Here is a 14,134-nt window from a genome sequence, read left to right as displayed (position 1 = left end):
AGAGCAAAAGCTGAGATGAAAGCAGCTCTAAAAGTCCTCTGAGGAACTGACACCATAAAGGAAAAAGCTCCTGGTTTCTGCTGTCAATATGAAGCAACGTCCAAAACATTTCACCATCTGAGATCAAATAAAACCAAGAAAAGATCAGAAGGAAGTGATGAGAAGCAACAAGTGAATGAAGCAGATCAATAGTTTAGTCAGGAGGAAATCAGTGGAGGAGAGAAACTCGCTCAACACATCAGTTCTAATCCAGACTGTCTTCATGTCCATTGAAGCCCAAAGAGGATTTTCACTGAGTTGTCAGTGTGAGAACTGCTGCAGGAGCCTCCTCCTCCAAAACATCTGATCCAAACACTCAAAGAGCCACAAGCTGCAGCAAGATTCCACCAAAGCAAAGTCAATCCACAGGGAGGAAGGAGCCCCGTCCTGGAGAGCAGCTCAGAGTGGAGCAATCAGCAACTTCTCCATCATTTCTTTTGGCTCTTGCTCCATCAGACTCAATGACTGGAGCCTCTCTGGACTCTTCCTTCATGCAGAGGTTTTTAACATCTTCTTCTCGGCTGGATCTTCTCCTGATGAAGAGGAAGTTTCAGAGGCTGGAAAACAAAGAGCAAAACTTGTTCTCAGTCATTTGTGTCTGAAAGGAAGAGGAGAAATCACTGAAGAGGAACATCCAAAGGAAGAAACTTGGACAAGGAGAGTTTCTACTTTACCTTGAGGTGGTTTCTTCAAGCAGACGATGAGTCCCATGATGCAGCCTGTCAGGAGGAGCAGAGCAGCAACAACTCCTCCAGCAGCAGCTCCAGTGGGAAACCCTGCAGAGAAACAGCTGCTCAGCTCTCTGAGGAGTTTGGACATTTGGTGTCAGAGTGTGAGAAGTGTGGGACGTCTCCAAAGAGCCTCAGCAGCTCCTCCAGCTGCAGCATGGAGAGCATCCTGATCAGCTGCATCAGCACTGCTGCCTGCAGAGAGCGGCAAAGACTGCTGACAAGATGACTGTGGCTGCATTGAGGCTGCATTGACACCGTCAGTGGAACGTCTCCACATTCTGATCTGCTGCTCTCATGAGGCTCACATCCCATCTGCTTTTGGACAGTGGAAGCAGGAAGAAGACGCTGCATTCACAGACTGACAGATGGGATCCAGGCCTCAGTCACATGTGGAAATCAATCCAGATGAACTCTGGAGGTTTGGATCTCTGGGAAATGAGGGGAAAGTTCTGGACTGAAGTCAACTTCACATTCTATGATGCTGGACTTGATTTCCTGAAGTGACAAATGAGAGAATGAGAGTGAAATGAAGAGTCTCTGACCTCCATCATTTGTCTTCCAGTTGGTCCTGATGTCCCATTTGTCCAGTCTCTTGGAGACTTCCTGTCCTCCAGCCAGATGAAACACACAGCTGTACCTCCCCCAGTCTTCATCTTTGAGCCCTGAAAGATCCAGATCAACGCTCATCTGGAAGCTCCCGTCATGGTTGGGGAGGATCTCTCCTTTGACCACATCCTCATGGAGCTCCTCCTCGTCTTTCTTCCAGAACAAGTCGGCTCTGTCTGATTACTGTAAACGGTAATCGTGAAGTTTTTAGCCAAAATGCCAGAACCTGTGCCATTTTCCACAACTCTGCATTTGCAGTAGCTCCCCCACCGCCCCCCCTCCCGCCGGCTCACCGCCGCCTCGGGGATCCCCGTTACTACTGGGTCGCACAGCGCTTCTTCCTCCCCTCTAACTACAGCTAGCACCGTGTCTGGGCTCTGACCGGAGGCTCAGGGGCCAGGCAGTTCTGGAGTTCAACCTAAAGTCATTTTATTGTCCATTACAAAACCTCCAGGGCAAACAGAAGGAGCTCTCCATCTGACCAGAAGCTCCTCACCAAGGACACTGAACTCCTGACCACAGGAGACGAGACTGAAGACATGACGGACCGACACACTGACAGACTCTCAACCTGAGGAGAGGGAGTCACAGAGAGAGACACCACACACACACACACACACACACACACACACAGGACTAATACTTTCACTTTCACTGTGACACTCACACTGAATCGTCATTGGTTGAGATGCAGGTTCATGCCTTGTTTTTCTTTTCTCCCTCAGTAAAGATTCTCCAAAGAGCTGTGAACTCCTCCACATGAGAATAAAGCCTGGATCTGTCACAATGAAGCTCCTCCTGGTTCTTTTCCTGCTGGTAATCTCCAGAGCGGCTGCAGGTACATTTCATATGTTTTTACAGTTGATGAATAATCACAAGAACAATGTTTTTTTCTTCCAGTTCATTTTGCTTTCTTTCTCAGCAGAGATGTGAAGCCTCATTGAAAGTTGATGTGTAGAAACTGTTGGAAATGAGCCAAATGTTCTGTGTTACAGTTTCTCAGATAGTTTACAGTTTCTCCCATGACCACATCAGAAAGAGCTGCTGCTTTTTGTGCTGTTTGTCTGTAAAAGTCCCGCTGAGCTTCAGAACTTTCTCTCAATATATGAAGGTCAATTTGGTGAAAAAAAGTTTTTTTTTTAATCCTTTAAATGTACAATTTATAGTTGTGTACATTTTAGAACAAGTTTTGAGCACCTGTAAAAGCTACATTTGTAGTTGTGTAGTTGTGTACGTTTCGTTCTCATGACACACAGCTACACATTCTGCTTTTCCAAGAACTCAGAACTTGTTATAAAATACACACAACCACTTCAGCAGCTGCTCAAACCTTTTTCACCAAAAATACCTTGATACCAAGGGGGTTGGACGAGAGCCAACGTCACAAACAAAACAAATTCCTTTCTGTAATGATGCACTATGGTCTTAAAATACTGACAGATGACGCCGTAAAAAGGAAAAATCTTACCAAATTTTTAGACTCAGTACGATCTCGGTAAGAACTTGGTAAGAATTTTATTTGTTCTATTGGCAGATTTTTTTCCAACTTATTTCAAAGTAAACACATGAATTTCTAGTGAAACAAAAACTGCCAATAGAACAAGTGAAGATTGTCTTGATTTAAGAGAAGTTGTCTGAAAACAAGTGTTTTATCTTGCTGCAGTATAGTTTTGAAGTGGATTTATCTTAAATCAAATGAATAACACATTTCACTTCAAACACATTTTTAACGACTTGGTAAGATTTTGACTTTTTACAGTGTAAGAAGAAGAAAAAAAGCACAAACAGATATATTGCCATATAAACTAGAATAATGCATTGCTTCTTTCTAAATAGCAAAGCTCTGTCGAACAAGCTGAGAAAAACAAGGACATTTTTGTGGATCTTATAGGATTCACACAAACATCATTTTCAAACCAAAAAGGAGGAAATGTACGGAAAAAAGTCTTTCCTCATTTTAATTTCTCGTTCATATAAAGCTCCTGGTGAACCTGGGATACTTGTGATACTTCTGCTCAGTTTCTGAGCCTTCATTTTCTCAGGGTTTCAAATATATGGCCTTTGGTCCCCACAGAGAGCTCCTTCCTGCTCCGGTCATGACTTTGCAAACCAGGAAAAGAGAAGGTTAATCTGACTGAAAGTACCTGTTCCCAGCAGTTTCAAATGAAGGAGTGAACTTTTGGGCTGTTTTGGTGGTATTTTTGCTCACTGGTCGGCTCCGACTGCAAGAGATGGGCGGGGTTACAAAGTGGACGGAGAGATAAGATTAAAGTCTGGTGCAGTGACGTGTTCTTGCCAAAAGACTTTATGAAAGGCTCAACACAAAATTGCTCATGAAACAAAAACTTTTCATTTAAACGCCTGTCCTTCGTCTCCCTGCTCGTGTGTGTGGACTGCTGGTTGGAGGAGGAGCAGAGCCTGAAGACAGCGTTCTCCCCGGTTCGGGTTTCAGCAGCTGCCTGTGATGCAGGAGGGCGGCGTTCAGCTGCATCCACCAGCCTGACGCCCTCCTCATGATGCAATTCATGATTAGAAATGCATCTGGGCCGATGACGATTTGTAATCAACACGGAGGACGTCTGTGAAGTGTTTATCTTTCCAGAATAATAATCCACTGCAAATTAATTACAATAATTCACCAAACACTGACGACATGTCGTCCAAATCTGCACCTCAGTGATCGGGGTGTTTTATTCAGTTTCTTTTTAATTGTGTGTCTCATTCTCCCTTTTCCCTGGTTGAATAATGGAGGCTGTGGATCCCAGATGGAGGCGTCACTCACAGCTTTCTCTGACTGATCAGCCCTCAGGGAGGGGCGAGTCAGGTTTGTTTCTGTGTTTCTGTGTGCTCTCGCACATTTCTGGTTAAAGCTGGGGTTGGCGATTTGAATGAGATACATTTTTTTAAATACTGGTTAAAATGATCTTTATGACCCGATGGGAAACAATTCATAGCGTGTTCTTAAAGTAGTTTGGAAAATATCCGCTATCTACAGCAGGAGTAAAACGGGAAAAACAGCAACCAATCGTCTTGACGGGACACCTTTTTTTAAACTAATCAAATCCCTTCGCCGTTCGACCTGCCCCCTGCGCGTACATGTCAATGTCGTGCACTGACCCTGGTTCAGTGCGCGCGTAGAAGGACGGAGCGTCGTTGCAGAATGGCGGAGAAGAATGTTTGGGGCTTTACTTACCGGTGAGTGCGCCATAACTTGGCATAGTGCAAATAAAGAAAAACAAAGAAACGAAGCGCTGAGGACAGGTTACACCAGGAACGCACTGGACGCGGAAGTGCTGCGCGCATCGCGCGTACGGAACGTCTCTGCGTTTCCGCTCCCAACAGAGCTCCTCCAATGAGGTGGGAGCTGGGCGGAGCCTTGGGGAGATGCTACATTCGTGCTACATGCTGGTTTTCAAAGATCGCCAACCCTAGCTTTAAGAGTTAAGAAAAACTACTTTTTGATTTATGTGCCTCGTAACTCTTAACCAGGATTGTGAGAAGGCACAGAGAAACAGAAATGAGCTGAATTCATCTCTGTCTGTGGGCCGTCACAGAGCAGCACGTCGCTCACGGCAAAACGGAGGAAATAAAAAGTAATTCATCAAAAATTCAGAGACCACACACTGGAAGGTCAGGAGAGGAAAATCTGGTGCAATCTATCTTCTGTTGTCTGTAGGGACCCATGGTAATTGTTCAGAGGAAGTGGCACGTGATGGTTGTACAGCAAAAACTTATGTTCAGGAAAATTACACTGTTTTGATAAGTACATCATAAAACACGGGAAACTACAGTGTAAGACTCCAGCACTTACACTGTAAGACACAAACGTAACTGCCGTAAGATGATGCCAGACTGGAAGTTTGAATTTGCTCCTGCTCAGAGATATTGACCTTTGAACTTTGACTTTGGTGCTTCTTTTAAAGCTTCTATTGTGACAATGAAAAATGCTAGAATCATGGGACCAGCTGTTATACAAAGCTCTTCAACTCCACTATCCTCTCAGCTTTGACTTGATATTATCACCAGCAGGGGGCATCACGATATGTGGTAATTTCACCTATGTATATCAGTTTTATTTGGAAATAAAATCCAAAGGAGCATGTTCCTCATCACTCTAAACTCCTAAATGTGCTTATTTTGTATATTTAGGGAAAAGGGGTATTTTGAAGATAGAACTACAACTTCCATGGCGGCATGATGTAAATTCATTGATGACATCATGGATTTTGTAGTTCTTTTTGGGGTTTGAACCAGTGGCGGCTGGTGCAGTTTTCTCCGGGGGGGGGGGGGGGCAATAACTCCAAAAACAGGGTTTCTGTCGATTTTAATGAATTTCAGAGTTTTTAAAACATTTTCAATTAAATTCAATATAGATGCAAAGTCAGAAGGAAAATTACAAGTGCAAAAAGCAACAATACTTTTGTATTACTACTTTTTGTATTACTACTTTTTGTACATAAATTTTGCCCTTCTGTCCTTGAGAGAAGCAAATTTCTCAATGATGACAAACTATTTATTTTATGATTTAAATGTGTTAATTTTATGTCAGCAATGCAAATTAACTATAAAAGTAGACTATTATTTTCTGCAAGGCCTATATTAAGATGTGTGTCTCACAATATAGCAGTGTTAAAAACATTGTGTGTACACCATTTACACTATTTAGCTTCCCTCTGTAGCTCCTCTCTGATCAGCTGGACCCAGTGTGCGGAGTTTCTTGGCCACCTGAGATACACTGCCTCTGTGTTCTTCAGAGTGTAATGGGGTATTTTCACAGCTTCACTACTTCCTGAAAATAGCTGTGCACATTCATTTCCTGTCTTGTGTTTTCTCTGACATCACGCCCTTACGCAAGTTAAGCCCCTCCCACAAGAACGTGTGACGAACGCTCCTCGACCAATCATGGTTAGAGCCTCATGGGTTCTTCTGATTGGTCAAAGATACCTGGAGCTGTCGAGATTCCTTTTCAGCTCAGAACAGAGACAGATGGAAACGCTGCGCCTCGCGGTAGTGCAATTATGCTGCACTCCTAAAGGATTTATCAATGGGTACTCTAACATTTAATCCAAAGAAAACACAGAAAAATTAGCATTGACTAGCAAAATCCTGCCTACAGCACCTTTCACTGGAATATTGACGGAATAATACATTACATGGCGCACAGCCATATAAACATGTGCAAAACCCTGAATGTGCTCATATTCATATTTAAAAACCCGGTCGAAAGGGACATGAAATATTGTTCTGTGCATGTTCTATCCGCAAGGAATCTTGATCTTTTGAGTACACAAACTACTTGTCATACAGTTTAATTGATACGATGTAAAGAAAATGTGCGGAAACGGTCGTTCAGTTCTTCTCTTTTATTGAAAAAACGGTGCATCGCATCAATGAACATTTTACCACGTCTTACCGGCTCACACTCTTTTTCTAACAGCATGCAGAGAGAGCCTGCAGCGGCTGCAGCGATCTTCTTCCTCTGTGGTGTCTGTGTAAAATAAGGTTGAACATGCAAACAGCACACCTAGTGGCATGAAGTGCAAATGCAGTCATGGCGTCGTCTGTGCGCCGCGGTTTGAATGGGAATAGGCGAACTAGGCGGCGGCCTAGGGTGCAGTGTAGAGCGGAGGGCGCCGTGGCCGTACAAGGGTCACCCCGACCCGACACGCCGTGTTCCGTGTGAGCACTGCTCTGCGCTGCTCCGACGCTGCATGTGAGTACCCCGACGCTCCTCACAGCTCACATCTCGTGGACTCAATCTCGTGAGACATCTCGTCTCATGGAATTTGCGTCTCGTCCCACCCCTATTCTTCAATGATTTGAAAGATGACAAGGGAAGTAAAATGCAGAATAAGAGCACATTTAAAAAAAAAAAAAATACATATGTTTTTTAGGGCTGTCACTTTAGTGCATTAATTAGATTAATTAATTACACCGCAAATTAGTGCACTAAAAAAATTAATCTGAGATTAATTGTAGCACACTTGGTTGGCAATTCAATGTGAATGAAACACTTGTCTTATTTAGAGGCATGTTATACTTGTAGTATTCATTTTAAATTGCTGTATTAAGTTAGCTTTAGTATTCATTTTGAATTTAGTTTTAGTGGCTATTTGAGACTCAGCCTTATTTTATTTCAGAATTTTTTTAATCTGTATTTGTACTGGATTTTTGAATGCCCAATTGGTTTGCTGGGATGTACTTAAACTTTTTCTTCTTTAGAATTTCTTTAATGAAACACACTGGAAGCGTTATTTAAGTTGCCTGATTGGGCTTAGAATTTATTTTAGACAAGACGTCCTGACTTAGTTTCATTCATCATCAAAAATGTGGATTTAAAATCTTCTCTTCTCAGTATATTTATTTGATGAGTCATGAACTACAATTCTGTAACGTCCCTGAATTTGAATTCTTCACTTGGGGACCTGAAGCAGACATGAGATTAAAATGCGATTAATTAGATTAATTAATTACAAAACCTGTAATTAATTAGATTAATTTTTTTGATCGCATGACGGCACTAATGTGTTTTGTGTTGTGGAATTACGTCTTCGCGAGGTGGTGCATCTGGTTACCATGGTACCGGCCGGGGGTCACATGATCAGCACTGAGGGAAAAAGTTGGGAGCTGCGTGTCTGAATCGCCAACGGATTCAGGGCACTATAAAGTCCACTGTGTAGTCCAGCACTACGTAGTGATTGAGGGGTTAGGGCATAGTGTGGACATTCGGACACAGCCAGAATGACATGCAATGACAATTCAATTCAGCTTTATTTATGAAGTGCCAATTACAACATGGTCGTTTCTAGACACTTTTACAGAGAAACCCAACAGATCCACATGAGCAAGCATAAGCGACCGTGGAAAAGAAAATTTCCCTTTTAAAGGAAGAACCAGGATCAGAGGTGGCAGCTTTCTGCTATTCCGGTTGGGGTGAGGGGACAGAAGGAGAAGGAGATAGGACAGTTTCTTGTATCTACATACAATTCATATACAATCACAGGGTACATAGGCTACAAGAGGAACAATCATCAATGACATGTAGTAATACAATGAAATTACAGTAATACAATGAAATTACATTGAAACAAGAGAAGGAGCAGAACTGGGAGCCGGTTCCACATGGTAGGAGCCCGGGGTTAAGTAAACCTTACACCCACTGGGTCCGGGTTCCTCGATTAATCAGTGGAGCAGCTTTTTGATGAACATTTTTGTTGAACATTTTTAAAAGTAAAATGTCTCATTTGTGATTGTAATAATGTTGACAGTGAATATTGTTGAGTGATTTTAAATTTGAACTTGCTCTTTTTCTTACAGGGAAGCACTCTCTGAAGTATTTCTTCACTTCATCCTCTGAAGTTCCAAAGTTTCCAGAGTTTGTGGCTGTTTATTTGGTGAATGAAGTTCAGATCATTCACTATGACAGCAACACGAGGAGAGCAGAGCCCAAACAAGACTGGATGAACAAAATCACAGAAGATGATCCAACGTTCTGGGACGATGAAACTGAGAGGTTGAAGCTGAATCAGCAAACCAGTAAAGTAAACATTAAGATCTTGAAGCAGCGCTTCAACCAAACTGGAGGTTTGTTCAAATGTATTCTTTTTTCCTGACCTCTGTCTTCAGTGTGTTCACTGTTTTTGTGTACAGTCATGAGTTTTGTGTGGACACAGTTGACTTGACATTGACTGATAGTAAATGCTGGTTTCAGATGACAGATTCAGTAGTTTATCAATTGACTTCTTCTGTTCTCCAGCTCACATCCACCATCTGGATGAACCTGATCACAGTGTGTTTCAGTGCTTTGACAAAGACACACGTTCATTGAACTCAGTGACTGACTCGATCAACTCACTTTATTCAAGTTCAAATACACAAATGAAATAATCTTTGAAGGTTTTCATCACGTCAAACTCTGGTAGTTTCTTTTACTTCTATGAAGTGAAAGACTGCTGACCTTAATTTCTCTTGTTTAGCCCACAGTCTCTATGTTTTTTGTTTACTCCAAATATTGTTGTACAAATATAAAATGCAAATTTTTCGTGAGAAATCAGCATTTCTCACAATGAACTTTTGTCAGTTTTAGAACATTTTAAATTTAGATTAAAAACCACAGTTTGTATCTTCTGCTTTTCACTTCTTGTTTATTTTAGTTTAAACTGCAGGGTTAATTGTCAACAGTCATGATGTCTCGTGGGCAGCATCATCCCCTCACAGCAGGAAGACCTCAGTCTCAGTGGAAATTGCATGTTCTCTCTGTGCCTGTGTGGATTTCTTCTTCCATCAATCCACAGATGTTCTTGTTCTGAAGTCATTCCTCTTTGTGGCCATGAGACTTTAATGAGAGTCAAACTACTGCGAGTGTCTGCTGACAGTTCAGCTCAGCAGTTTAAATGAAACACTTTTTCCACTGAAAATCAGCATTTTCTAACCTGAAATCGGAGATTTTCACACATATCCGTGTGTGTGTGTTTGTTACATCAAAAGTTGACAGATAAATGTTTTGGATGTGACTCTGGTTGAATGAAGTCTCTCTTTCTGTCTCTCAGGTCTTCATATTGTCCAGGTCATGTATGGCTGTGACTGGGACGATAAAACTGATGAAGTGAACGGATTTGAACAATATGGTTACGATGGAGAAGATTTCCTGTCTTATGACTTGAAGACAGAGACATGGATCGCTCCAAGACCACAGGCTGTCACCACCAAACTCAGGCTGGACAATAACAAAAGCTATCAGACATATTTAAAATATTATTTTACCCAGGAATGTCCTGAGTGGCTGAAGAAGTTTCTGAACTATGGGGGGAGTTCACTGATGAGAAAAGGTAAAATCACTCCTGCAGTTTTGAACATTTTATCTGTTGTTCAGCACTCTCCTGCTGTGTTCTCTACATGTTTTCTGATCCACCTCTCACACGTTTCTCTCATCTCTCCATCTTAATTTTCCTCTTTAACACCACATTACTTCCTTCATCAGACTTCACATGGCTCATATATTCATAGTTGTACTGAATTCCATTCCAACTGCAGGACATGAGAGAGAATCAGTGATGTTTTCCAGGTGAGACTCTAATAAAGTGTGAGGTGTCTTCCTGCTTGTTCTCCAGATCTTCCCTCAGTGTCTCTCCTCCAGAAGACTCCCTCCTCTCCGCTCACCTGCCACGCTACAGGTTTCTACCCCGACAGAGCCGACTTGTTCTGGAAGAAAGACGAGGAGGAGCTCCATGAGGACGTGGTCAAAGGAGAGATCCTCCCCAACCATGACGGGAGCTTCCAGATGAGCGTTGATCTGGATCTTTCAGGGCTCAAAGATGAAGACTGGGGGAGGTACAGCTGTGTGTTTCATCTGGCTGGAGTTCAAGAGGACGTCCTCATACCACTGGACAAACGTGTGATTCTGACCAACTGGAGCAGTGATGAAGGCGAGATTCACATTCATTTACATTACCCTCAATTTTTTCACTTTCCAGGTCATTTTGAATCTGATTCTCTCCATTTATTTCAGTGCAATTTGTTTCTGACACTGTGTTTCATCAAAAATTTTGATTTTTGAGTCAAGGTTTAATACATCATCATAATTTTCCTCCCTGATAAAAGTTCCTCAGCTGTGTTTAACTGTGCTGTTCAGATTGAACCTTCACATGGTGGATGGAACATGTGCCGACAATGAAGAAATGCTGACATTGTTAGTGTGTGCATGAGAAGAAAACAGTCACCAACAACAGATCATTTAGTGGTTCACCAGTGACATCAACTCTCAATGGAGACAAAACAAGCTGGTATTGTGTTGGTTTCTTTACAGGGTTTCCCTTTGCTGCTGCTGCTGCTTTTGGATTTGTTTGCATGATCATCCTGACAAGCTACATCTCTGGACGCCTCATTGATAAATGGTAAAACTGTAAATGGACTACACTTATATAGCGTTTTTCCTCTGCAGTAACAGACTCCAAAGCGCTTTACACTGCATTAGAATGCATAGAATCTATCCAGGTGGAAACATCCATTTCCTCATGAAGTCAGAGAGCGTTGACTTCTGGAGGCGTCAGTTTCTAGAGTGAAACATCAAGTGTAGTTTTAGTCCTCCAGCCTTGTTATCAGGGGCAGATTGTAGTTTTCTCTTCACAGTGAATGATTTGAAGAAACACAACCAGAACAAAACAGTTCATCAGACAGACGATGTCACATTTCATTCAATTATTACACTGCTTTGATCGTAGTAGCTCAGAGGAAAGACTTAGTGGAAATAAAGTCAGCCAGTGAGAATTCATTAATATTTCGCAAAAAAAAAAAAAAAAAATGTAAAAAGGTCCTGGAATTGAACCCTGAATATTTCTTCGTGCTCTGACCGCTGCAGTAAAGACATGAGATCTTTTTCAATCATCAAACCATCGAAGAAAATTTGCAATAAAAGTAAAAGTCTCTATCTTTCTGTTTTTCAAGGTGCAGACGCATCAACAGTGAGTATTTTACTGCTGACGTTATGATTTTAAATTCAACACAAACAGCTCGACAGAAACCTCTGAGAGCAAGTTTTCTGCTTTAACACATTAAACTTTGTTTTCTAGTTGCTTGAAGTTCATCAAAGGAGAAGATCCAGCTGTGAAGAAAGTGAATACATGAAGAGAACAGATCATATAAATAAGTCTGTAGTCTCCAACGTTACGGTCTAACCGATCAAAATCTGACAGGTTACTAACATCTGATGTTTGAACTGAAGACCTTTGACAAATTTCTCTGTTTCACCTGCTCTGTTACAGTTTTTCTCCATTGGTTTGGCTCATTTCTTGAAACCGAAATTACATTTTCAAAACAACATGGACAAATCTCCAAACTACCCTGTAGCTGCTCACAACAGAACGGCATTTCTCATTCATGTCATCACATTTAAAATGTCTTAGTGCATGTCTCAATGTCTCAGAAAATCTTTACAAATGATGAAGCACAGTAAGGATAGATTTAGCACAATTCCCAAGTGAATAGGTCATGTTGATCTAAATTGATTGATTGATTCTCAGTCTGATGGTTGTTCTCTCCAAAACATATCGGTATAATTTCATTGTATCAGTCACCTCCTGCAAAATCATCTGTTCAGCTGTCAAAATTAGTCAAAAACACACGTCAATACCATGAAGACCAGACATGGAGGTGTTTGCATGAGGAGGAGGAGGACAGTCAGGAGATTGAGGAGGGAGACCAGTGAAGAAGTGAGCTGTGAAACTCCAGCTTCATTTACAGCACATTGGGCTACATACAATTTTCCTTTTTGTTTTGTTACCTCCACCAAGGAGGTTATGTAATCACATCGGTTTTTTGGTTGGTTTGTTGGTTGGTTGGTTGGTTGGTTGGTTGGTTGGTTGGTTGGTTGGTTTGTGAGCAACATTACGGAAAAAAGTTATAGACGGATTGCAATGAAACTTTGTGGAAAGGAGGGTCTTGGGCTAACTTAGAATTCATTAAATTTTGGTGACGATCCGGATCACTGTCTGGATCCAGGAATTTTTTAAAGGATTCTTTATCATTGAGAGATAGGGAGTCTTTCACATGGTTGGGCATAACCCAACAATAAATGACAAGGGGGCTCAGCAAACAATTACAGTAAGTTCTTCAAGGACTCTAACAGATATCAGCTGCTGATCCAGATCAGGAAGTATTCCGGATACCAGGATCCACAACACACAAAAATAGGGGGATTCCGGAGTGTCAGTCACTGTGAGGAAACACACTGAGATATGAACATGCAACGAACAGCTTTCTCCCATAGATCGTTTCTGTTGGGGAGAAATAAAATGTTTTTTTTTTTTTTTTTATCACATATGGTGTTCTTATTGTTGTTGGTGACTGATTTGAGCTGTGGCGGAGGTCTGCGCCTGTGCCTCTCTGAGTGTCAAATTGTACTTTTTTGTTTTTTGTTTCTTTGTTTTTATTTTACAGTATATTGAACTCTGATGGATGGAAGTTGCTTTGTGTATAAATAGAAATTATAACAGTTTCCTTGGAGGTATGAGAGCGATGTGTGAATCAGAACTTGAAGGTTTTTCTTACTGAAAAATGCTTTTTGTCTCCATTTTCTTATACACAATATTTTCTGTTAGCTAAAAAACCCAAAGAAGAAAATAAAAACTATCATAGTAACCACTGTGAATGAAGGACTGGGCCCAGACAGAAAGGTAGATGAGGAATGTTTCAGTGGTCCTTTGCCCTTAATGACATAACAGCTAAACATTTTGACTGTCAGTGCTCGCACAATGTCAAAAGGACAAAGCATTTTGAGGACACTGACCATCTGATTGACAAAGAAATTTAGTTTTTCCACCTGAGTGAACTGTTTTGGAAGAGACCTGATCTCTGACAGGTGAACCGTGGTTCTGCTGAACCGTCCAGGTTGTTTTTGGCAAGAGAACAAAGAGAACTGAGAACATCCGGTCTGTTTTGAAAAGTGAGCCGAAGCTGTTGAGAAGGATCTTTATATTTTGGAGGCTCTGACTATTTATATGGGAAAGAAATGAAGCTTTGAAACATGTGTGAACAGTTTTGAGAGAGAGATGAGCTTTTGCAAGTGAACTATGGTGTCGAGCTGAACAGTAAGACCATTTTGCCAAATGATCTTCGAGTTTTGAAAATGTAATTTCAGTTTCAAGAAATGAGAATAGAATAGAAGAATAGAATAGACTATATTGTCATTGCACGGGGGGGGGGGGGGGGGGGGGGGGGGTAGTACAACGAAATTACATGGGAGCTCATATAAAGCTACAATT

The 14,134-nt window shown here is 41.6% G+C and overlaps 1 protein-coding gene across 5 annotated transcripts in view; it reads left to right on the top strand.

Annotated features, from left to right (window-relative positions):
* The first annotated feature begins 2,029 nt into the window (after positions 1-2,029).
* Positions 2,030-14,134, top strand: part of LOC115385757 (major histocompatibility complex class I-related gene protein-like) — a 25,446-nt gene continuing 13,341 nt past the window's right edge. For 2 of the 5 annotated variants that reach the window (XM_030087836.1, XM_030087835.1), the window contains exons 1-7: positions 2,030-2,214; positions 8,694-8,960; positions 9,926-10,204; positions 10,487-10,801; positions 11,182-11,269; positions 11,820-11,836; positions 11,945-12,021. In XM_030087836.1, the coding sequence (XP_029943696.1) occupies positions 2,136-2,214; positions 8,694-8,960; positions 9,926-10,204; positions 10,487-10,801; positions 11,182-11,269; positions 11,820-11,836; positions 11,945-11,952 (1,053 nt within the window). In that variant the 5' untranslated portion in view covers positions 2,030-2,135 and the 3' untranslated portion in view covers positions 11,953-12,021. Of the gene's footprint in view, positions 2,215-8,693; positions 8,961-9,925; positions 10,205-10,486; positions 10,802-11,181; positions 11,270-11,819; positions 11,837-11,944; positions 12,068-14,134 lie in introns of all 5 variants that reach the window. The other 3 variants (XM_030087834.1, XM_030087832.1, XM_030087831.1) reach the window with 2 other exon arrangements.

This window comes from Salarias fasciatus, unplaced genomic scaffold (assembly GCF_902148845.1).
Source record: "Salarias fasciatus unplaced genomic scaffold, fSalaFa1.1, whole genome shotgun sequence".
Lineage (NCBI taxonomy): Eukaryota > Metazoa > Chordata > Actinopteri > Blenniiformes > Blenniidae > Salarias > Salarias fasciatus.
This window is presented reverse-complemented; position numbering and strand designations above follow the sequence as displayed.